The 20,513-nt window shown below is 45.4% G+C and overlaps 1 protein-coding gene across 2 annotated transcripts in view; it reads right to left on the bottom strand.

Moving 5' to 3' along the window:
- The window catches only part of TBC1D23 (TBC1 domain family member 23), a 43,542-nt gene that overhangs the window by 6,385 nt on the left and 16,644 nt on the right, over positions 1-20,513 (bottom strand). Inside the window, exons 9-16 of one of the 2 annotated variants that reach the window (XM_084606995.1) lie at positions 18,671-18,784; positions 18,272-18,367; positions 12,246-12,459; positions 9,762-9,907; positions 7,524-7,612; positions 7,103-7,182; positions 5,625-5,757; positions 1,766-2,047 (exon numbers count right to left, since the gene is read on the bottom strand). In XM_084606995.1, coding sequence (XP_084463121.1) covers positions 1,766-2,047; positions 5,625-5,757; positions 7,103-7,182; positions 7,524-7,612; positions 9,762-9,907; positions 12,246-12,459; positions 18,272-18,367; positions 18,671-18,784 — 1,154 coding nt within the window. Of the gene's footprint in view, positions 1-1,761; positions 2,048-5,624; positions 5,758-7,102; positions 7,183-7,523; positions 7,613-9,761; positions 9,908-12,245; positions 12,460-18,271; positions 18,368-18,670; positions 18,785-20,513 lie in introns of those variants that run through there. The other variant, XM_084606996.1, reaches the window with a different exon arrangement.

The following is a 20,513-nucleotide window of genomic DNA, read 5'->3' as shown; positions in this document are numbered from 1 at the left end:
AATTAAGAGTTTTTTTCATTAAGAAACCAGACGTGTTCAGTGAATAGCCATTTAATTACCAGACAGCATCTTCAGGATGATGTCATTACCAACAGCTGATATAGTAAAGACCCTAATATAGTAAAGATTTTTGCTGGTCCCAGTGACTTTACTATAGAGAGATTCTACTGTATTATATATTTTGTGTTATCGTGTTTTATGTTATATTTTCATTCCTTCTATGTCTTACAAATAGAAGGTGGCTATGCATATAACACACGTTTGATTGCACTCAAAACTAAGGGTTTGTTTGAGCAGCGTTGCATCATCTTCTGAGGTCTCGAGAACTGACCAGGGAGCCTTGTATCCCGAGTTCAATAGGATACCACTAAGCGTTGCAGATATATTTGTACGGCTTGCTTAATTAATAAGAAGCTCTATACCTATGTTGAAAGACTTTTCCACTTAATGTGGTATGCTGATCCAGACGTGAATGATAAACGAGGCAGAAATTAAGAGATTAGTGATTAAGCCAGCAGCAAAATGCATGCCCGCAAATCAGGATCTGCAGAGAAAGCCCCAGATGGGAGTCATTAACGCTGTCACATAACACACACATAAAGGTGGGGCTCAAGCGTCCCCATATTTTTTTTTCCCCTCCTCTGTCCTCTTCACTACACTTTTAATGACTTCACTTTTTAGTGGTCTATACTGCTTTCTCCCTATGACCATATAACAAACTTTTCTTTTTTGCATGTGCTTCACACTCTTTGCTCCGAGACCCTAACAAGACCTTCAAAAATTTGATTCTCCTTTCAGCTCACTAGCCTTTTGAGGTTAGACTACCTCAAAACAGGTGCCACAGTATCATCATTCTGTGGAGAGTGTACTGCCAAGGCCAGACGCTCTTTGATATCAATGCTTTTTACTATAGGTTTCTTTTTTATAAAATAAAAAAATACGTTTAGCCAGCTAGTGAGGCCCAAGTGGGACTGAACTATATCAGTTTTTACTGTACCAGAGTTCACCACAAGGAGGCTCTACTGTAAATGTACACCATTTCCTTTTGATGGAATGCAAGCCTTGGTATGAAAGCTTTGGCAAGTTTGAAGCACTTTAACCTCGATGGGTACTGCCACATTCCCAGGTTCCAGTGGCTCTGGGCCTGTATGCTGCTTTTCAAGCTGTTTCGAGGACACCCAGAAAGAGTTGCTAACAGGACAGGCACTACTCCTGTCCTTACCTCTTCTGCGTGCTGCCCCAACGCTTTGTTCTTTGTTCAAACATTATGTCTAGCCACCTGGTACCTCAGTGTACTTCGTTAGAGAGCCAATACCAAGACAAACGTGTGGTTCAGGTTTAACCAAAGGCGTGGGAGTGCAAATGTAAGGGCATAGGCAAGGAAATTACAAAGCAAACACTCTCCCGCCACCCCCTCCTTACTCTTCTTGGTGCGCTTGCACACTCATACTTTAGCCAAAAACAAAAAAAAGAAGCGAGTGCTCTAGTCCACCAGCGCACATGTCCCAATCAAGTTGGAAAACTGCAGTGTAATCCGACCAAAAACAAACCGGCAAATGAAAGGTGAGGGTTAAGGCCCGTACAAAACAAAATTAGCAAAGAAAAGATTGAGGCTAGTGCTGGTACGAATTTAAGTGCTCGAGGAGCACAAAAAGCACCCTAACAACAGCTTGGAAACTACTGCTTTAGGCTTTCAGTGAGCACACTGATGACTTGCTCTTGTTGAGCACTCTCAAGACCAGATGCCCAATTATAAGAGCCTCACCTGGAATCATTCTCTTCAAGCAGCTTGGTAATCTGGTTCTTGACAAGCTGGGTGGCCTCCTTGGCCTTGGGGATGAGCAGGCGGTCCATGGAGACAACCGTAAAGGTGCCCGTGGCATTGTCACTGAGGCCGTACTTGAAGGTGATCAGCTCAGGGTGCTGCTTCTTGCTCGTGATTTTGAGCACCGAGAGCAGTGGTCGCTGAGACACCACCCGCGCGACTCCCTTCTTGTGGCTCAGCTCTCGCAGCAGACAGAGATGCGTCTCGGTCACCAGGAGATGACTGCACCCAGGAGAAGATGAAAACAAAAAAAAAGTATTCCCTCTCTATCTCACCACTCACACAGCTTGTGCAATCATGAAATGCATAGCGGTTAGCAAGTCTTCACACCGTGTGGTGTTGCGCAACAGAAAACAGAATAAATTAGCAAAAAATAACCACAACGCAGATGCAAAAATTGCTGCGCTCTATTTAAAACAACTGGCATGTCTGTGCACCTGTCTCAGCTCATGTAATTTACCCATCCAAAGTGTATCCAAAGCCTAGGCATCAGCACCTGCAGCATAGCTGCGGCCGCCAACATAGATGTCGAGGTTTACCGAGTAACCTGCGGTCAGCTTCACCCAATTTGACATTACCAGAATGCCGCATTTAAGACACTGCTAAGTGATTGTTTGTAAATCGGCAATGATAAAAACGTGGCATGTTTTTCAGTTCGGCAAAGACAAGAATTCAAGTATGCCACGAATGGTGTCATCAAGCGCAATAGAACTTTGTTAATACGGTGCAAGTTCATAAACTCAAAATCATAAAAGCAAAAAACAAAAATGTTTTGCAGAGTTGCCTAGTTTTTCTTGTGATTAAAATATTCCCAGCTGTTCTCAATCCCAGCTACAATGAACTTTATGAAGATTGAAAAATAATTCTATACTATATGCATATAAAAAATGGCAGTAGAAGCCACTGCCAGAGAAGAAAGGCGAAATCTTACTTTGAGCACACAGAAACAAAATCATTTCTCACTAAAATTAAGGTGCTGTTGGCTTGCAAATAACCTTTGGCAGAACTTCACAGACAGAGGTTGTATATAAAGCGTTCCGATAAACAAAAGATGGCAATAAATGCAAACGTCAGTGCTATACTTTTCGACGGGATTTGAAGGGGGTGTTCGATTGTCCGATATAAGCAATAATTTGATACACAGTCAATTCCAGATATCTAATTATGTATATCTAATTATGGCTTATACTAAACTGTCGAAGAATCCCCTTGGAAATTCCACACAAAAGTAAAGCACACATATTTACTGAACTTCCACAAATGAAACACCTGATATACTGAGTGGTGCGATGAGCCCACCACGAGTAGAGCTTCTCCTAATGGCGCTACCGCAACCACTTTTCACACGTAGAGCAGGCAGGGCCTTGGGCACATAGTTGTCTGCTAGGCAAGTAATTAGCAGTAGCCTTTCATTAAACAGCACCATTTCCCACATGACATTGCTGCACCACGTGGGGAAGCTATGAGTTTGCAACATACACAACTGTGTACAGAGCATAGAATAACATATATATAAAGAGAAGACACTCCCATAGGGCCCCAGCGGCCCACCCTTGGGTATCAGCGCACAGCAGAGTCGGTGAAGCGTGCCAGCCTCAGAGCGGAGCGCTTCAAAATACCAAATCTCGGAGGCCCAATATTACTTTCGTTTTCGATTTTTCGCATGCGTCCCCTAGTTTAATACACAGGCTCTTTTGCTACTTGCGCGAAGTAGAAAGAGCAGAAGCAGTACCTGAAGCAATAAAGAACTATGTTGCTCGTTATCAACCCACCCAGGGCACGACAGGGACGCAAGAAGTGTTTGCACGGGAATATGGCGCTATGGATAAAGCAAAACCTTTTGAATCTGAAGGTTGCGGTGCATGCCACCTAGCCGTGACAATTAATACTGTTTGCACTTAATCTTGCCTTACTTTTAGTAACCAAATAATCTATATTCCGTTACTTCAACCTGTTTTTAATTAACCCTTTCGCTGTCACAAACATACTGGTAATTTTTCGCGTTTAACCCCCCCAGTGTCACCGACGTACCGGTACGTTCTCTATCATGCATTCAAAACTTTTCACCTGAGAGCGAAGCTGGCGTGCTTGGACAGGCTGCGCCATCTGTCAAATCTTTCTACAAGTTCGTATTTTCGTGCCGCGTTGTATTGCTACGTATATACTGAAGAGTATCAGAGCGACCGCGCCCACCCCAGCCACCTTCTTCGCTGGGGGCGCAGTCGGTCCGCGTGCGCTACTTTATCGCGCTAAGCGATCATGCGGCACACGTTTTGCGGCATGTGCGTGGGGTTACGAGTTCAATGGTTGTTCTGCCACATGCCGCAGGTTTGCAGGTTTTTATTTTTATTCTGTTGGCGTGTCTGCTACCATGCGTCATGTTCAGGCGCTCGCGCGTTTGCCTCTCGACACATGACACGATCGCTGCTTTCGCGCTCTTGCTTGTGGCTAGCAGCAGGCGGTCGGGACCTTTGACTGTGTGATTATAAATACGAGTTGAAGTCTGATTCGGTCTCTCAAGAAGTATCGAGCAGATTTTTTCTGATATTATCCTCATTTATCTAATTTATAATCAGGCTCATAATGATGATGATAACAACACCTGCAAAACACTGAAATGTGCATATTCCTTTGACTATGTTATTTGTATAGCAATCATAATAAAAAATAAATTGCTATGCTCGTTCCCTGATATGCTCTTTCCCTGAAACCAAGCCGACACTGGGGGTGCGTCACGGCCAGAAACGCCTGACAGCAAAAGGGTTAATTTTTAATTACATACAGTCCTGCAGCTAAAACTTTTTTTTTTTTTTTTTGTAGGTACAACGCCAACTGGCGAAGTCGTGGAACTTTCAACTGGGCCGCAAATGGCGTCGAGTGTCCTCTCTTTATATATATGTTACTCTATGTATAAAGTGCCTTAGGGTTGAAAATCAGACACCCGTCATATTAAACCCCAGGCCCTTCCACTAAGATCGTGGACCTCAACCCGGAACAATGAACACAGGGTGCATCAGTGTTGCTAATTCGCTTTGTGCGCTCTACACTCACATTAGAAAGGACATAACATAATGCTGTGCATGAATGGGGTTCCCCCATGCGAGCAGCACATTCCTTTGTGGTGACACTCAATCTCCCAGGCTTGGGTCCCAGCAAAACGCCTAATGTGCTTCGCATCAAAGCTGGTTGGAATCATCATAATTATACGTAAAATGTCAAGCCGTTATCAGTTTACCATCAAAAAATAATGTCACACTTAAATGAATGGGTAAGTGAGTTCCCAAGGCCTCTGATAGCAATGTGTGCGGAAAAGCAGTCCAGGTGAAAAGGCTGTCCCGCAGAATGGGCCTTGGTCACATGCATCGAGCACTACTCCAAAACGTCGGCCGAGCTGTCACAAACACAGAATCCTAGAAGCAACAGCTTAGGATTGCATAATGTTTGTCCGTAAAGCAGTACAGTGCCCAAGCAACTACTGGCAACTTGTTTTATTCCAGACCCTTAATTCGAGCTGATTGTCAAGAGCACATTGTATCACTTATACTTTCAATTAATTATGTATTTATCTGAAGAATTTGACGAGGCTGGGCTAAATCGTCATAAAAATGCATGTCACCGTTTAAAACAGTGGTGCATAATTGGGGCTCAGCTGCCGTAAAAAAGATAGGGAGCAATGGCCCGTGCCATACAAGGGCCACATAGAGTCAGAACCGTCAAAAAAAAAGCAGCGCCTTTAGACAATTATAAATGGTAAGGGAAACAGAAGAGTCTCGAAAACCAAGATGTAAATAAATTTTACCTAGGGTAGAGGTGTCCATTCTCTTTGATCTCTTCGCATTTGAAGTGCCCCAGAACTTCAGGTTTCTTCACCCAGGCGCTGATACTTTCTTCCTCTTGCGTCGACACTTCCAAGTCACCGTGCCCACCAAAGTCTGGAATGGAGTGAGCACACAACCCGTAAACACAAAGAACCGAAACATGTAGTCCGAAGTGGTCCACATGATAAGGCAGCAAAAAAGAAAATTTTGAGCTGAGAAACATGTGGTCCGAAGTGGTCTACATGATAAGGCAGCAAAAAAGAAGACTTTGAGCTCTTTTCTTTATCACACGAACGGAATCTTCAAGCATGCAGATGTCCTGAGCACGATTTTCATATTAAGATAAGATTAAATGTTCCAGCTCGCATTTTTGTGAGCTAACTGCAGAGAGTAGATGTCAACCAATGCACAAAGTGCCTTTCAGGAAACTGTGGCGGCTTGATGCTCTGCCATCAACGTACTAATGTGTGGAGTGATCTTCAAAAATAGTCTGCTTGCTTTGGAATTTTAGCTTCGGTGACGTGTTCTTTGAGCACTTTTAGCAAAATATTATTTATGTTGTGTCCAAAAAATGTTAACAAAAATTACGTTACACGTCTTAACGGATTGCAGTACAGGTGCATCACAACACAATGTTGCAGTTTCGGTTCCAGTATGCTTAGTGGCGCCACCCTGTGGCGATGCCAAAAAGCTTGCGAAGGAGCAGAGAATAAAATGTGGCACAAGCACCAGTAGCGCATGTGCGTTGTGCAGTGGAGTGGAATGCGGCATGTCTGCATGTTTCTTGGAGTTTAGTCATTGAAGGCAACTGCCGAGCTGGTCCGCTCTTCTGCACTGCTCAGTCAATACACTCATAACAAGCATGATCGCCTCTACGTTCTCACTGCCATGTCCAGTTTATATCAAAGTTAAATTTTCAGTGGCAGCAACCCCGCTGACCTCAAAAAAAGGTACTTGAGTTTGGTTCCCCTCAGCAGCAAACAAATGCCAATGACTATACAGTACAGCGCGTTGCACAATTACCGGCACGCAGTAGAACGCTTCTCCCAGCTAAACCGCAGAATCCTCGCAACTCAAATTTCATACGAAAATGGCATTTTGTCATTAGTATTTTTTAATATGTACCAACTTTGTTTGGGGTACTTGCTTGATTCGATCAGAAGTCGGATGTTTGCATCGTATGCGATGCCGGTGCCATCGATGGGGTAGCGGCTCGTCTTGCATTGCCGCCTTTGCGTGCGATGCGAACATCCGACTTCTGATTGAATCAGGCAAGTAGCCCAAAATATTTTGGTATAAAAAATACTAACAACCAAATGCCATTTCCGTACGAAATTTGAGCTGCGAGGATTCCACGGTTTAGCTGAGAGAAGCCCTCTACAGCGTGCCGGTAGTTGTGCAATGCGCAGTGCATCGAGTATTGTAAAGCACACAACAAAGTAAATAACAACAAACCTACCGTCATGCTCATCGTCAATGCTGAACACCGGTGCCATTCCACGGTAACGTTTGCCCAATTTGTCAGAGCTACTCACATGCCTGCAATAAGAAGAGAAGCCCCAAATGTGATCTGTAGGTTGGACACACACAAGCCTAAGTTTAATACTCGGCAATATGAGCAGAAATGGGAAAAAGTGAATGACCTTTGTCTTCCCATCCTACCAATCATCTAGCATTCTGTCTTCTATTGAAATGCTGCTTAACCAAGCATCACAATCTAATTGCTTCTTTATATTACGCCAGCCCTCATGTAACAGTTCTAATGGGATTCTAGTGGTGATAGACGGCAGACTGGGCAACCAGATCAGCTCATCACAATACTTTTAACAAGAAACAACTTCCATTCTGTTACGATAAATTCTGCGCCCCGGCCCACACACCTTTCGACGGGAGGCTGTTGTGGATTCGTGATGTACTCCACCAACTTGCCCTTCATGTCACTCGCTCTGCTCTTGAAGACAGTTGTGACCTAATGATATGAGAAAACAAAGGAGCAAATGTTTTCACACCAAACAGAAAAAGGGTTGTTAACTTATTACAAAAAATAGAAAAAAAAGGTCATAGCTCTGTGATGAATGCAACACCCCATTTGAGTTCAGCTGCAAGTACAGTACAACCTCGATAATTCGAAATCCAGGATAATTCGAAGGTTTTCTGCGGTCCCGTATTTTCCAATGTAAATTTGGCCGGATAATTCGAACAGGCGGCCTGCGCCAGCCCGGTTAATTCGAAAATTTGGACTGCTATGCGGCAATGTCTGATCCATGTTTCGCCGCAAACCCGGCGAAACGACGGCCCTACGGAGCCGCGAGGCAAAGCCACATAGTAATGGTGATGATTTATAGGCGAAGCGCCCCAGCCGGAGCACTCTCTGCACAAAAATCGGTCCACAGTGCGCCTCGCGCACCGCCGAAACACGTGCCTGCAGAGGAGAAGACGTGCTTCACTGCAACACGGCGGGCATACCGGTTTTTATCACGTGACCTCGCCCTCACTCCATCCCTTGGTGTGCTTCGCCCACTCTTCCCCCGTGCCTCCGACGCTGCAAGTACGCCACCACCACCGCCGCGCCGGTCTCGCCTGCGCCATTTCTTTGTGTTGTGCGCTGTGGTTAGGGGTCGGCTACTGTGCGTTTTTTTGGGCGGGACTGTGCAGAAGTGCTAGCTTTGTGACCGTAGCAGTGCAGAAATGCCAAAGTACAAGACTTTAACACTGCAGCAGAAGTTCTGCTTGATCCAGGAAGCAGGCAAGAGCGCTTGTTCGAAGACCGAGTTGGCCAAAAGGCATGGCGTGCCCCTCTCGACGTTGTCCACAATATTGAGCAACAAGTCAAAAACACTAGAGGCTTACGGCAAGACCTATTCTTCGAAGCGGTCACGAGTGCGGGCTCCCACGTATCAAGATGTGGAAGCTGCTCTGCTTCGCTGGCTGCAGAAAGCAAACGCTGCCCACCTTCCCGTCAATGGAACGCTACTGCGGGAGAAGGCCAACGACCTAGCTCTACAACTTGGGCACGAGGAATTTAAGGAATTAACTCGAGAGCATGACCTTAGGAGCCGCGAACTGCCGGACGCAGCAAACCAGCATCTCTGATTACTTTCAGTAGTAATTCAAAATATGCCGAATAAAGGTAACACGTTCCTGCAACAAATTTTTTTGCCTAAGTCTTATTTCTTGGTGTGTTCGGTTAATTCGAAAACCCGCTTAATTCGAAGATTTCTCGCGGTCCCGATGACTTCGAATTAACGAGGTTGTACTGTATGTGCTGCAGTACAACAAGGCAAATAATGGTAGACGACGCCGTTTACAACTACTGTACACTCCTTGCATACACGTTACTATAAAATTTTTACCTACTCGCAGATTAATTTCCTAGCAATGCTCAAAGGAGTGGGGATACTAAGTGTTCAATGCATGTTCTTGCTTTAGACTGACATGCAACCCATTTGTACATGTGGCTCACAGCATGACATTTGCACCATACCATTACATATCTATGATTAACTTTTTTCTCTCGCATATAGTTTCAGTTTCACCAGCAGAAATGTAACGATAATGATAAAACTGATCTTGGACTCACAGCAGGCACATAAAAACGAGATTAAATTGCTGCTTTGTCATTTTAGTTTGCTTCAAGCCTTTTGCCAGCCTGCCTCAAGATCCAAAACAGCATTACTGAAATGAACACAAATTATGTTGGATTCCAAAAGTTTCGCTTTAAACAACCACAACCACCAGTGTGACATTACACCATATGGCTAGGCAGCTGAAACTGAAACCACACGAGCGAGCAGAAGCTTGAGCTTGAATAATCCGCATTAATAGCAAATTCAAATATATTTCAATATTTTGGTTTGCCAGCTATAGTTTCGATGTATTTTAATTTATTACAAGTGCAGTTGTGGTTTGGCTGGCCGCTGACTGCACATCAGCCAGCCAAACTCAGCATCACCTTTGTGAATGGTGACTGGCATATATCATTACTGGCCTTTTTCTTTTTAACAGTGGCACAAAGTCACTTTAATGAGAAGGAGCTCCAAACCCGAGTTCGTGATTTAGTGCCTTTTGAAGTGCTCGTGCTTTCACATTGAAAAAGAAGGTCCTGCTGACAGACTAACCTGCTGCACTTTGGCGAAGAAGGAGACATCGTCGTCATCCATGCCATTTGTGGAGCTCGCACTGGAGCAGGAGCAGACAATGCACAGCCGAGGGCTGTGATCCGCAAGGTACGAGTCCAGGTCTTCAGCGATGAACTCGTGCAAGGCTGTGGGATTGTGGAGGACGTGTGAGAAACGAACAAACAAAAACCACAACAATGGCTGTAAGGATCCCTGTAACAATGCCAGACTTTACACTGGAAGCATTTACGAGCCCTACACAAGCATCTATCATGCTGAGGTTAATACCCTGTAGAGTGCTCTAGAGGCGGCATTTTTACTTTTCATGCAGTGTTGTGCACAACACAGTATAAAAATAAAACGCAAGGACAAAACTGCAATGTACGGTACAAGACTTTTGCCAGGAGCACCACTAACTTCACCACTAATGTTTCCTGGAATATAAAAATACATATTGTTTTCCTCTTTGCAAAAAAAAAAAAAAAAAAAAGAACTGTTGCCATGCCCAGGGCTAAAGGAGACATGCACCTAAGTAGTGTTGGTGCAACTGACATTGCTTGCCTTTAGAGAGTGCACAAGAAGCAATATCGATCTTTGTCTTCACACTCGCCCAATTCTGATAACACAGTTCATAGAAAACAGAGTAGAAACTCAATTAGAAAGAGAAAAATTTGGGGGACACATATGCTCTACCTTTAGGATCAGCTCGCTAACCACAGATACCATAATATTTGTCCGTTTCCTCATGCCTACTTATCAGAGGACTAGACAAAGCATATCTGACTCTGGACCCATAAGTCCCAGGTCCGATTCCCATATCAGCCTCTGCAAAGCTGCAGCCAACTCGTCCATGTCATGTGGTTTCCTGACGTTGCACAAAGTGCAGACCAATAAAAGTCCAGCCATGACACCCGCACGTGCCAAAGGTATCCTTGTGACGTTTCGCCGCTGACCGCTGATAGCTATAACAACACTGACACAGGGTTTCCTGCTATGCTAACAGAAGCCCTAATGCTGTTGTGTTGAAGTTGCAGACAGCACCAGGTGCTGAATGCTAAGTGGAGTTCACTGATGCTAAAACAAGCACTTCTAGTTCTCCCTGCCACCAATAATATCTACAATTACCTCTTTTGTTTCTCTGAAGAGCAACAAAATCAATTCGCACAGCGAAGGTACATCTCTGATGAGTTCATCCCAATTCTGGCCCAGCTTGTTCAAGCACATTCAGGTGGGGTTAAAGGTGTGCGCTCAACTGCTGTTGCGTGTTAAGCAGCAGCTTGTGCTAGTGTGTAGTGTGAACAACTGTGATTTGAGTCACTCAATAGGTAGCTCAAAAGAAGCGCTGAAGCAACACAGGCAACCACACTATAAGCCTCTCCATCAAACAAAACATTTGAAGTCTTCAAAGAGTCTGCAGTCCACCTTGCCTTGAAGTAGATGCAAGTTGAAATGTGTTGCAGAAAGGATAAAACATATCGAAGGACGGGTTGCAGATATTGGTAGCCCCACTAAGAAATTGGTCACATTCTTTAGGTGCCAAGTGCATCCCTCTTTGCCCACAAAGAAGCGAGCATAATGTCCCCAAATGCCTCTATGGCTCGAGAAGCCTTCAACACACTATGCACTTTTCTTATTTCTTAGCTGAACAGCGCATTCATCTTTCTCTCCTCTTTTAGTGCTTTACGTGCAATCGAGTTACGCCCCTTCCATTTTTCATAATAGGCAGTGGTCAAAATATCTCCCTACTCTCACAGTTTGACACATGCCAAAGCACTCGCCCGCTCTTCATCAAGCTTAGCAAACACTCGTGGCATAGAATGAACAGACAAAAGATGGCAACGGCGTCCAAGTTCCAACATACAGTGGTACAGGCTACAAGTGAAAACATGTAACATGAGACGATGCAGTGACTGGTCAAGTGGTCTTGCCCAAGTCGGTCGGTGGGTCCATGGACCTCGGCTGTCAGCTCCTAGTGACATGTGGGCCATAAGGTTTGTGAGCCAGCACTAATATGGTCTTATTCTTAGGCATTGTAGCGGCAAGCTCTTTGCCTTTCTCTTTCTGAGGGACCGATCTGCCACGCCCATCATCATGTACTGTTTCTCATCCTCAGTGCTTTTCTCATAGTTTGCGATCGGTGACCCAGAGTCATTTTACGAACTAGAAGAAGACAAGTGCCCTCACAAATGCCATCATAGTGTTTTACGTCATTCTGTCTTCAGTGGCTAGCCATCATGAAACAAAGCGGTTAAGTTTTTGGTTAGAGCTGAATGCCATCCATACAGACAGATTTGAATATTCTGGACGAGTTTTGGTGAATGTTTGCCTTCATGTTTGGCTTTAAGTTTGCCAGTTTCCAAGTAATGTTTCCTTTAGTTTGCTGGAAATGGGAGCAGAATGCCTTGACAAGCAAGCTGGTTCCAAGCACCTTGCTGATTCAGGGGAAAGCAAAGCTACCATACAAGCAAGGTAGGAGCTGCTTGCCTTTGTATCCACCCCGAACAAGGCTGACGTACTGGAGGTGCTTCTGGAGGAAGCTTGAGATGACCATGTGCACGTACTGGTCCTCCTCTTCCCGGCCGCTGCCCATGAAACAGAGGTGCTCGCCGCTTGCAACTGAGTTGGCCTCCATGGCTTGCTTCTGGGCGGCGAACAGTGCTTGCACAGCTGTTTCAAAGGCACGTGGCTCCTGCAGCATCTGCACGTTGAACAAGCGCCCGAGAATGGCAGTCAGCTGAATGATAACTGAAAACTTACAAACTAGGAGTGCCTCCAAAAAGTATGAAACTCACTTATACAACGAACTCTTTTCCTCAAAAGAATTTACAAAAATTTAGGTCATGCATAGTTAATGCGAAGTAATATATGCAGAAAAACCTTGTTAAGGCACACCCTTTGGGACTGCACAGAAACTACGCACTGAGCTGCAGTATGCCCTAACCGAAAACAGCCTAGATACTACAGTGAAATCTCGGCGATTCAAATCCAGTCAATATGAATTTTAGCATGATAAGAATTTTTAAAATTCCCTGCCTGGGACGTGTTGTGTACAATGTGCAGAATTTCGAATGTTCTGAACACTCAGCTGCACCACTACGGACACAAACGTGCGAACCATGGCTGCATCCTTAAACACCATGCAAGGTTTGCACATCATTGACTCCATCATTGCCAGCCAAACTGTAAGCATGATGGGCAGTTTGCAGCAGTGCGTGGCCCAAACACTGTCACAGTGTGAATTGCCTATCAAGCTTTACATCGAGCATGCAGCCTTCAAATCGACGTCATCACAATCGCTAGTCCTGCTATGCACCGCGACCAGTTGGTGGCAGCACATGCAGTGGGTGCGCGTGGCCTGCACGTCACTGACTCCGCGATTTGCATTAATGATCTTCTGCCGCACTGCACGCGCCATGAGTGGCAAGCTGCGGCCATAATCAGATCAGAGTCCGTATTCCGGGTTTCGACGTTATCGAAAGTGTCACTTCCCGCCCTGGCGTTTACACCAATCAAATGACTCGAGGCCGGGGAGATGAGACAGACACTTTTAGTAACGACGCAAACTTGGAATACAAACCCAGCTTGAATGCCTTTCCCACACTTCTGCATACTGATTTCAGTCAGTTTTGACGAAACGAATTTCCGTATGATACAATCTTTTTGCGACCCCGTGAGATTTGTACCACTCAAGTTCTGCTGTACACCCAATGACCTTGTAAAGGATGATGCCCGAGGTATCCGCATCCACACCCCCCTCACTCACGGATGGACGGACAGATGGACGAGACACACACACACACACAATAAAGTTTTTATTTATCATGTAAGGTGACAGAAACCCGCAACATCTAGCGTCAAGACTGCCTGGCAGCCCCAAAGCCATAGATCCAAGCTGTTCAAATGGGCCTCGTATCTGTGCAAAAAAGAACTGCATCTAGTGCAGTGTGCATGCAGTTTCTCCAGCGGCAGAGCCCAGGCCATTTTGCGCTCCCTCGTTGGCAGTGTTAGCTTTGGATGATGTTTTGACAGTGACAGAGGCAACAGTGTCAGTATCGGACCAAAATGAAGACGTTAATACTGCAGTTTCTGTGCCTCTCAGCATGCAAATGGTAACCATTTGCACACTGCCTTCCTCCTGCAGAACTTTTGTGAAAACAGCTGTACAAAGGCATCATTGCCAGCTGCGGTCAACATTTGGAGCTTTGTCCCGACAGGAAATGTGCTGGGGAGTGGCATCACTTGGGACCCAACCGGTCCAATATTAGCCCAGTATTGCAACACCCGGTTAGTGCACTGGTCCTATGTAGGGCCCGCCATTGCCAACAGAGTGCCAATATTGATTTGTTTGTGCTGCCCGGGGAAGCGTGCACTTCGCGATGCCAGTGAGTGATGTCGGTCAGCCAGCAACGCAGAAATTGTGGCTGCAGCACATGAAGGAAAGCAAAAGTCTGTTCTGACCAGACACAGCTGCAGCGCCATTCTACTCCAGAGCAGTCAAGTCATGCCACAACAATAATCGATAGCGATAGTGTTCTCATTCGTACGGCTTGGACCCCGACCGTTCGGACAGCGCCGGCTGTGAATAGGGTGATGTGTTGATGGCGGGTGTATGCTGAATCACTTGCTGGTGGGAGGGAGGAAGGAGTATGCTCTCTAGAGATGTCAGCAACTGCAAGTGTGCCCATCGAGTGCTGTGGCGCGTCAGTATAGGCACACCCCAATGATATATGCATTAGGACCACTGGTGAGGTTTCTTTGCTATACACGGAATAGCTCGTGGTGCTTTGTAGAGTTCTTTAGTTTCGTAGAAAATAATACATAACATTAAGCAAAACATTGTGATATGTCACTATGCCGTAAGCAAGGATGCCTTAATTAAGTTTTACTTTGTCAGTGGAAATATATTAGGCAACACGGCTGGAAGCAGGCTCTAGCCTTTCGGAGCAGGTATGGGAGCAGCAAAAGTCTTATTTTGGAGCAGCTTTGCAGCAGCAAACGTCAGATTTCGGAGCATGTTTGGAGCAATTTATGGCCTATTTTGGAGCACTTCAGAGCAGGCTGATGGCATTAAATACTTCTAAGCACATTTTCTCCTCAAACCTAAAGAAAGCTCTATTTAATTTGGCTTCTAATAAAGCACAAGAAGTGTTCAAATTAGCCTAAAGTTCGAAGTTTCGAATGAAATCGAAAAAAAAAAAATGCCGAAAACTGTTCGTGTCACAGTAGTTTTGCCTGCATGACAGCTGTGTGCATTTGGGATGAAACACAAGAAAAAACGACAGTTATTCCTGGTTTCGTCAAGCACTTTGCATATGCACACTGCCGGGAAGGTTGAAATATTGCTTCAAAATCGTAAAAGCCTCCTTACACTTTCACAGTACTACTCGATTGTATTAATAACTCTGCACAAAGTGGCCCCTTCGCGTTTTCAGGATGCTTCACCACAGAGTCTCATGGTGAAGCACTGCGGCGAAGCGCGCAGTGCCGTAAACTGTGCGTGATCAGCTGGAAGCAGAATGTGGATGCACGCGCGGGATGTATGCGTATGCATTAGAACAGCGTGACACCATCCCAAAACAAAAATAAAAGAGCAGTGACACCCCGAGCAGCTTCCGATGCATGCGCCCACTGGCAGCAGCGGAATGGCATGGAGTCAAAGCGAATCCAAAGCTATATTTCTGGAATGGCAAACCTCCGATCGTCGCCATGCCTGCCACAGCGCGCACAATCTACGCGTGCAAAACAGTTACATGCAATTCAGGTTCGGGGAGGGTGATCACTAGTGGAGCGTATCGTAACTCAACATGTCGCCCGACGCCGGTGCACTTGCCGCGTGCCGCCCATCGTTGCCATCTACCCTGCTGGACGCAGGCGAAGAGCATGATCGGAGCTACGATCAGCCGTCGCACCACGGTTAATCACACTCACTTTTCGCACATGTGTTCCCTTTAAATAGGCATCGGCCGCAACTGCACTCCTCGTTCAAATTGTTTGAACTTTGAATTAACGAGGGTCGAAGCAAAAAAAAAGTTACTTTGAAAATTTATTCTGTATCCCATTTAGCAGAATTATTTAGAAGTGCAATGATTCCAAAGATTTTTGCTTGAGTTCATGAAAGAAAGGTAGGCAAATGACAGCTACTGCATACAGCAGTGGAACGGATCAGCTGCGATATATTAATTTCAATTCAGAAACTCTCTTGCCACCTGCCTTTTGTGAAAGCCGCAGCGATAACAGCTTTATGACAAGCACCTTGAGTGACCAACTGGATGCGGCTGCGGCTGCGTGCTTTTCTATAGCCAAGTGTCAGCCGGTGTGTCAGGGAGATGCGGCGGCGCTGGCAACAGCAGTGACTCCCGGGGTGTAGGCAAAAGCCTGTGCAGTCTGCATTGGATGCACGGCGCTTGCTGTGTTTTCGAGCATAATTCCTCATATCCCTGCAAGCTGTGGTGCGGTTCGTTTCGCCACGAGGCACAAAAAAAAAAATTACACCTGTATCCACGTTTCTTGCGGTTTGATAAAAATGTGAGCGGACGGCAGCAGCGTTGAGCATGACAAGTAGACCTTTCAGCGACGGATCGTGCGTTGCAATTCTGCATTGAAACTTGGTCAGTTAGTTTGCAACTCTTAATTTTCGTGGTTCCTTTTCAGCCGCTTTACGAAGAGCGCAATAGCAAGTGCATGCAGTTTGTGCACGTTTTGGTTTATATACTATCAAATCATATGATGTTTTGATGCGATATTCCGTGTGAGTATGATCTTAATCGAAGGCAGGAAAGCTGCGCTGTGACATCCCGTTCACCTGCAGTACTGTCCGTGTATATGTTCGTACAGAAAAGGACACAAAAGCTGCTGCGAAGGTAACTGCGCAGTTACATTGAGCATTCACTCTAGCGCGATATTGCCGAAACAGGCCCAGTCTTGTAAAGTATAGTGTTTCTCAGTTTTCACTTTCGCGAGTTTCAACAAGTGACTCTTCATCACCAGTCGTAGAAAGCAAGTAAACATCGTTAGAATCCCGGCAAAGACACGCAGCATTATTTCTTGTATTATTAAATTTTCTTCTGAACGTCATGAACCTGACGAACGAATTAAATATCCACGTACAACCTAGCTAGCCCTGATTCAGCAGGATATTATATGTATGGTACTATATGGAGTTTAATGTCCCAAAGTGGATTCGCCTATGAGGGATGCAAAATAAGCAGTATAAGATGACACACACATTTGAATAAAAATGTTAAGTATATTAAAACAAAATCAGCAGATCACTTAAATTTTGCTGCAAGCGATCGTGGAGAATGTTGCATTTGCGCTCATTTACCTCTCCTATAGCGTGAAGAGAACAAAACGAGAACATTCTTAAAAGCCTTCATGTATATATAACCTGTGTATGACGTTGACGCGATAAAACAGATGTGAAACGTTTTTTTTTTTTTACTGACCAGGATAAAACAAGTTGGCAGCCCACAGGCGAATGTTACAAAGAATGATACGATGGCGAATGTTACAAAGAATGATACGATGAAATTCTGTCACTTAAGTTGCAGGTACAGAGAGCTAAAAATATGGTTTCTAGTCCCTATAGTAGCCAGTAATAATTTTCTTTACAGTGATGGTGCTTGGAGCAGCGCAAAGCCAGTAGCCGGTAATAATTTTCTTTACAGTGAAGGTGCTTGGAGCAGCGCAAAGCCCATCAAAAGAATCGTCATATTAAAACACGATTCCAGTCATTCATATCGTTGTCCTCCTTTCATGCGCTAGCAATAGGCACGGGAGTTGAACAGTGTTGACGATTCGTTTTTTTATACATTGCGCTTTCTCGTTTTCACTTACCTTAATCAGTCACTATAGCCGCCCACCGCTGTTGAGGCCACGGCGAAGGAAGCCAATGCAGCTCTTTGACAGGTAATTCCAGCAGTAATCAGCTCCAAAAGTGTTGCTACGCTTCAGAATATTTGCATGCGCGTACTGATTTCAAAGGCAGCGTCGCTTGGCGCTGTGTAGGCACGCTGCATTTCTGCCTACACTCAACGTCGCTGCTGATCGCAGCACCACCTTTGTTTACAAACACGACACTTGTCTATAGCAAGCACCCAGTGTTGCTCAACCAGCGATAATAATCGTCTAAATTTGGCATTGTATAACTTGCGATGGTCGATTATCTCGTAAATTGCCGTTTAGGCGCAGCTTGGCGCAAATGATCAGATTGGCACAGAATGGCGCAATTGGAGCAGCACTTCCATCCCTGCAAAAAACTAATGGGTGCATTTACTGTGCTCTCCCCATAGACTGATCCTGACACTCATTTTCTCCAGCCAATTTATGGCCTCACGAGAAGAATGGATTGCTAAATGCGACTAAGGAGCAAATGCTCCTGCTGCAAACTGTATTCAACTTTTTGGTCTGTAAACTTCGAACAATGCAGATTAGCAGCACCCTATTAGAGGGATAACAAGGGTCAACCAACATAACGGCAGAAATGAAAAGTCTCAAAAGGTTTCACTGACCAAGCTGGCATCAAGATGAAATGCTGTTTTGAGGTGTCCGCTGTTGTACTGGTCAGCAGGCCGACAGTCCACAACAAAGTAGCGCACCAATGTGTGCTGGGAAAAAAATAAAAAGAAAGAAAATGCACCATGCAAAAAAAAATGTTATCAATTATCACGTGTGAATGTCTCATGCACGAAATCTTGTTGGCCCTCAAGAGCATTGTCATTTCATTTTGCTTGTAGGGTTAACGTTCCAAAGCAACCATATGGATAAAACAATAAACCAGTTGGCAGTAAATATGATCACGCAACACTTGAGGTCAAAACCTACAAAATCAACTGGAGCATGCAAAAGCCATGAACGTGAAAAAAAAAAGGGGGGGGGGGGGCAAACACAAGGGATTTGAAGCAGCTCACCCTGTCTAGCTTGTTCGATGTTACGAGCTCTGAAACAGACACAGGCAGGCAGAGTGCCTGCGGGAGGTCCCTGTCTACACATTCCTCAGAACCAAAGATGATGGCATGATGCTCCTGCACAAACACACATTCCAGTGTCACATGAAAATGCAGCCCCCAAAAGAAAAACGCGTTGAAATCATCCAAAACTGAAACGCACATTTTTATGACAGATGTATCCCCAGTTCTGCTAACCAATTATCGGTTTAGGTGCAGTACACACTACATGTAATTCAAAGAAACACATCTTTTGTAACCATGCAGATACTTTACTGAATTTGTCAACAAGAATTCACTACACTCGGCAAATCAAATATTTGGAAGTGTAAATAAATAAAAACTGTACATTCATTACGCTTATGCAAATAACTACAATGAAATAGATTTTGCTGCAGAATCAGCCGTGCAATCTCCAAAGTGGTGAAAGTGCAGCTGCAGCACAGCAATTTAGTGGCACACATACAGTCAAACCCGGTTATAACGAACTGCGTAATTCAACGCAATTTGTTCGCTATATAAAGTATTTCGCTATAACCAAACCCGTTTATAACGAACTTCAGTACCAAATTCGTTATACACGATGTCCAGACAGCGCAGCGAAAACGCACTTACTAAAGAAAAACCGTGCCGCTCACCATGAATCTACAAAAGAAATTTATTGCAGATAAATGCTCACTTATTTGCAGTAGGCAGTGATCTTCGCCTGAACACTGCATTTAACTCCATCAGCGAGAATCGCACTTTCCACACGCGACATCATTTCCACAAACTCCAGTCCGCTTCCCTGTATTCCGGAGCAGTATCGGCGCAGCAGATCGGTAGCAGCGAGGGCTTCGTGCAACATCGGGCGAGGGCGATCGTCCTCCAGCGGCGGCTCCTCGGTCTCCTCGTTCGCACCAGATGCCAGCATGTCGGCAACAATTTCCGAGTCCAACGGGCTCGCTGTCACGGCTACGTTGTCGTCAACAGTGAGAAAATCCTCCAGGGCAACTTCTTCGGGCACAGCGTCCGGAACATCAGCGAGTTCTTCCCACAGCGTGGCAACATCGCTGTCATCTTGCACAGTGCGCGCTTCACTAGCAGCTTCTGCATCCTCTCGACATAGTCCAGCATGGTGGAAGCAGTTGCGGATTGTGGATTGCGTCACGTCTTGCCAGGCACGGTTAATCATTTCTATTGCGGCCAGCAAATTTATCTTGAGCTCGTCGTTAACCCGCAATTTCACCAACAGCCACTCAACGACGCGTTTCCTGTAGCCCAGCTTGAAAGCGCGGATGATCCCCTGATCGAGGGGCTGCAAAACCGCTGTTGCGTTCGGTGGCAGGCAACAAAGCTCGATGTTCTTGAGCGTGACGCCGCAGTGGTGCGCAGAACAGTTATCGAGGAGGAGGCAAATCTTTCGCCCGCTCATTGCAAGTTCCTCGTCCCAGCCACGCTTCGAACAACGTTCTGGTCATCCAGGCCTTAGAATTTGAGTTGTATGTGACTGGGAGTGAAGTGCATCCTCGCAGGCACATAGGAGACTTGAACTTGCCTATGACAAGCGGCCGCAGCTTTGATGAACCGTCCATGTTTGTCGTGAGAAGAACGGTGACTCGGGCCTTATTCAATTTGCCGCCATGGCACTTCTCATTCTTTAGCGCCAAGGTTCTGCTCGGCAGCAGTTGCCAAAACAAGGCAGTCTCCTCGGTGTTAAAAATACTGCACGGTTCGTATCTCTCCGTGACAGCACGCCACACGTCTTGCACCCACTTTTCAGCACTCTCAGCGTCCACTGCTTGGCTTTCACCTGCAACCACCTTCC

This window comes from Amblyomma maculatum, chromosome 6 (genome assembly GCF_055883805.1).
Source record: "Amblyomma maculatum isolate TAMU_Amacu chromosome 6, ASM5588380v1, whole genome shotgun sequence".
Taxonomy (NCBI): Eukaryota; Metazoa; Arthropoda; class Arachnida; order Ixodida; family Ixodidae; genus Amblyomma; species Amblyomma maculatum.
This window is presented reverse-complemented; position numbering and strand designations above follow the sequence as displayed.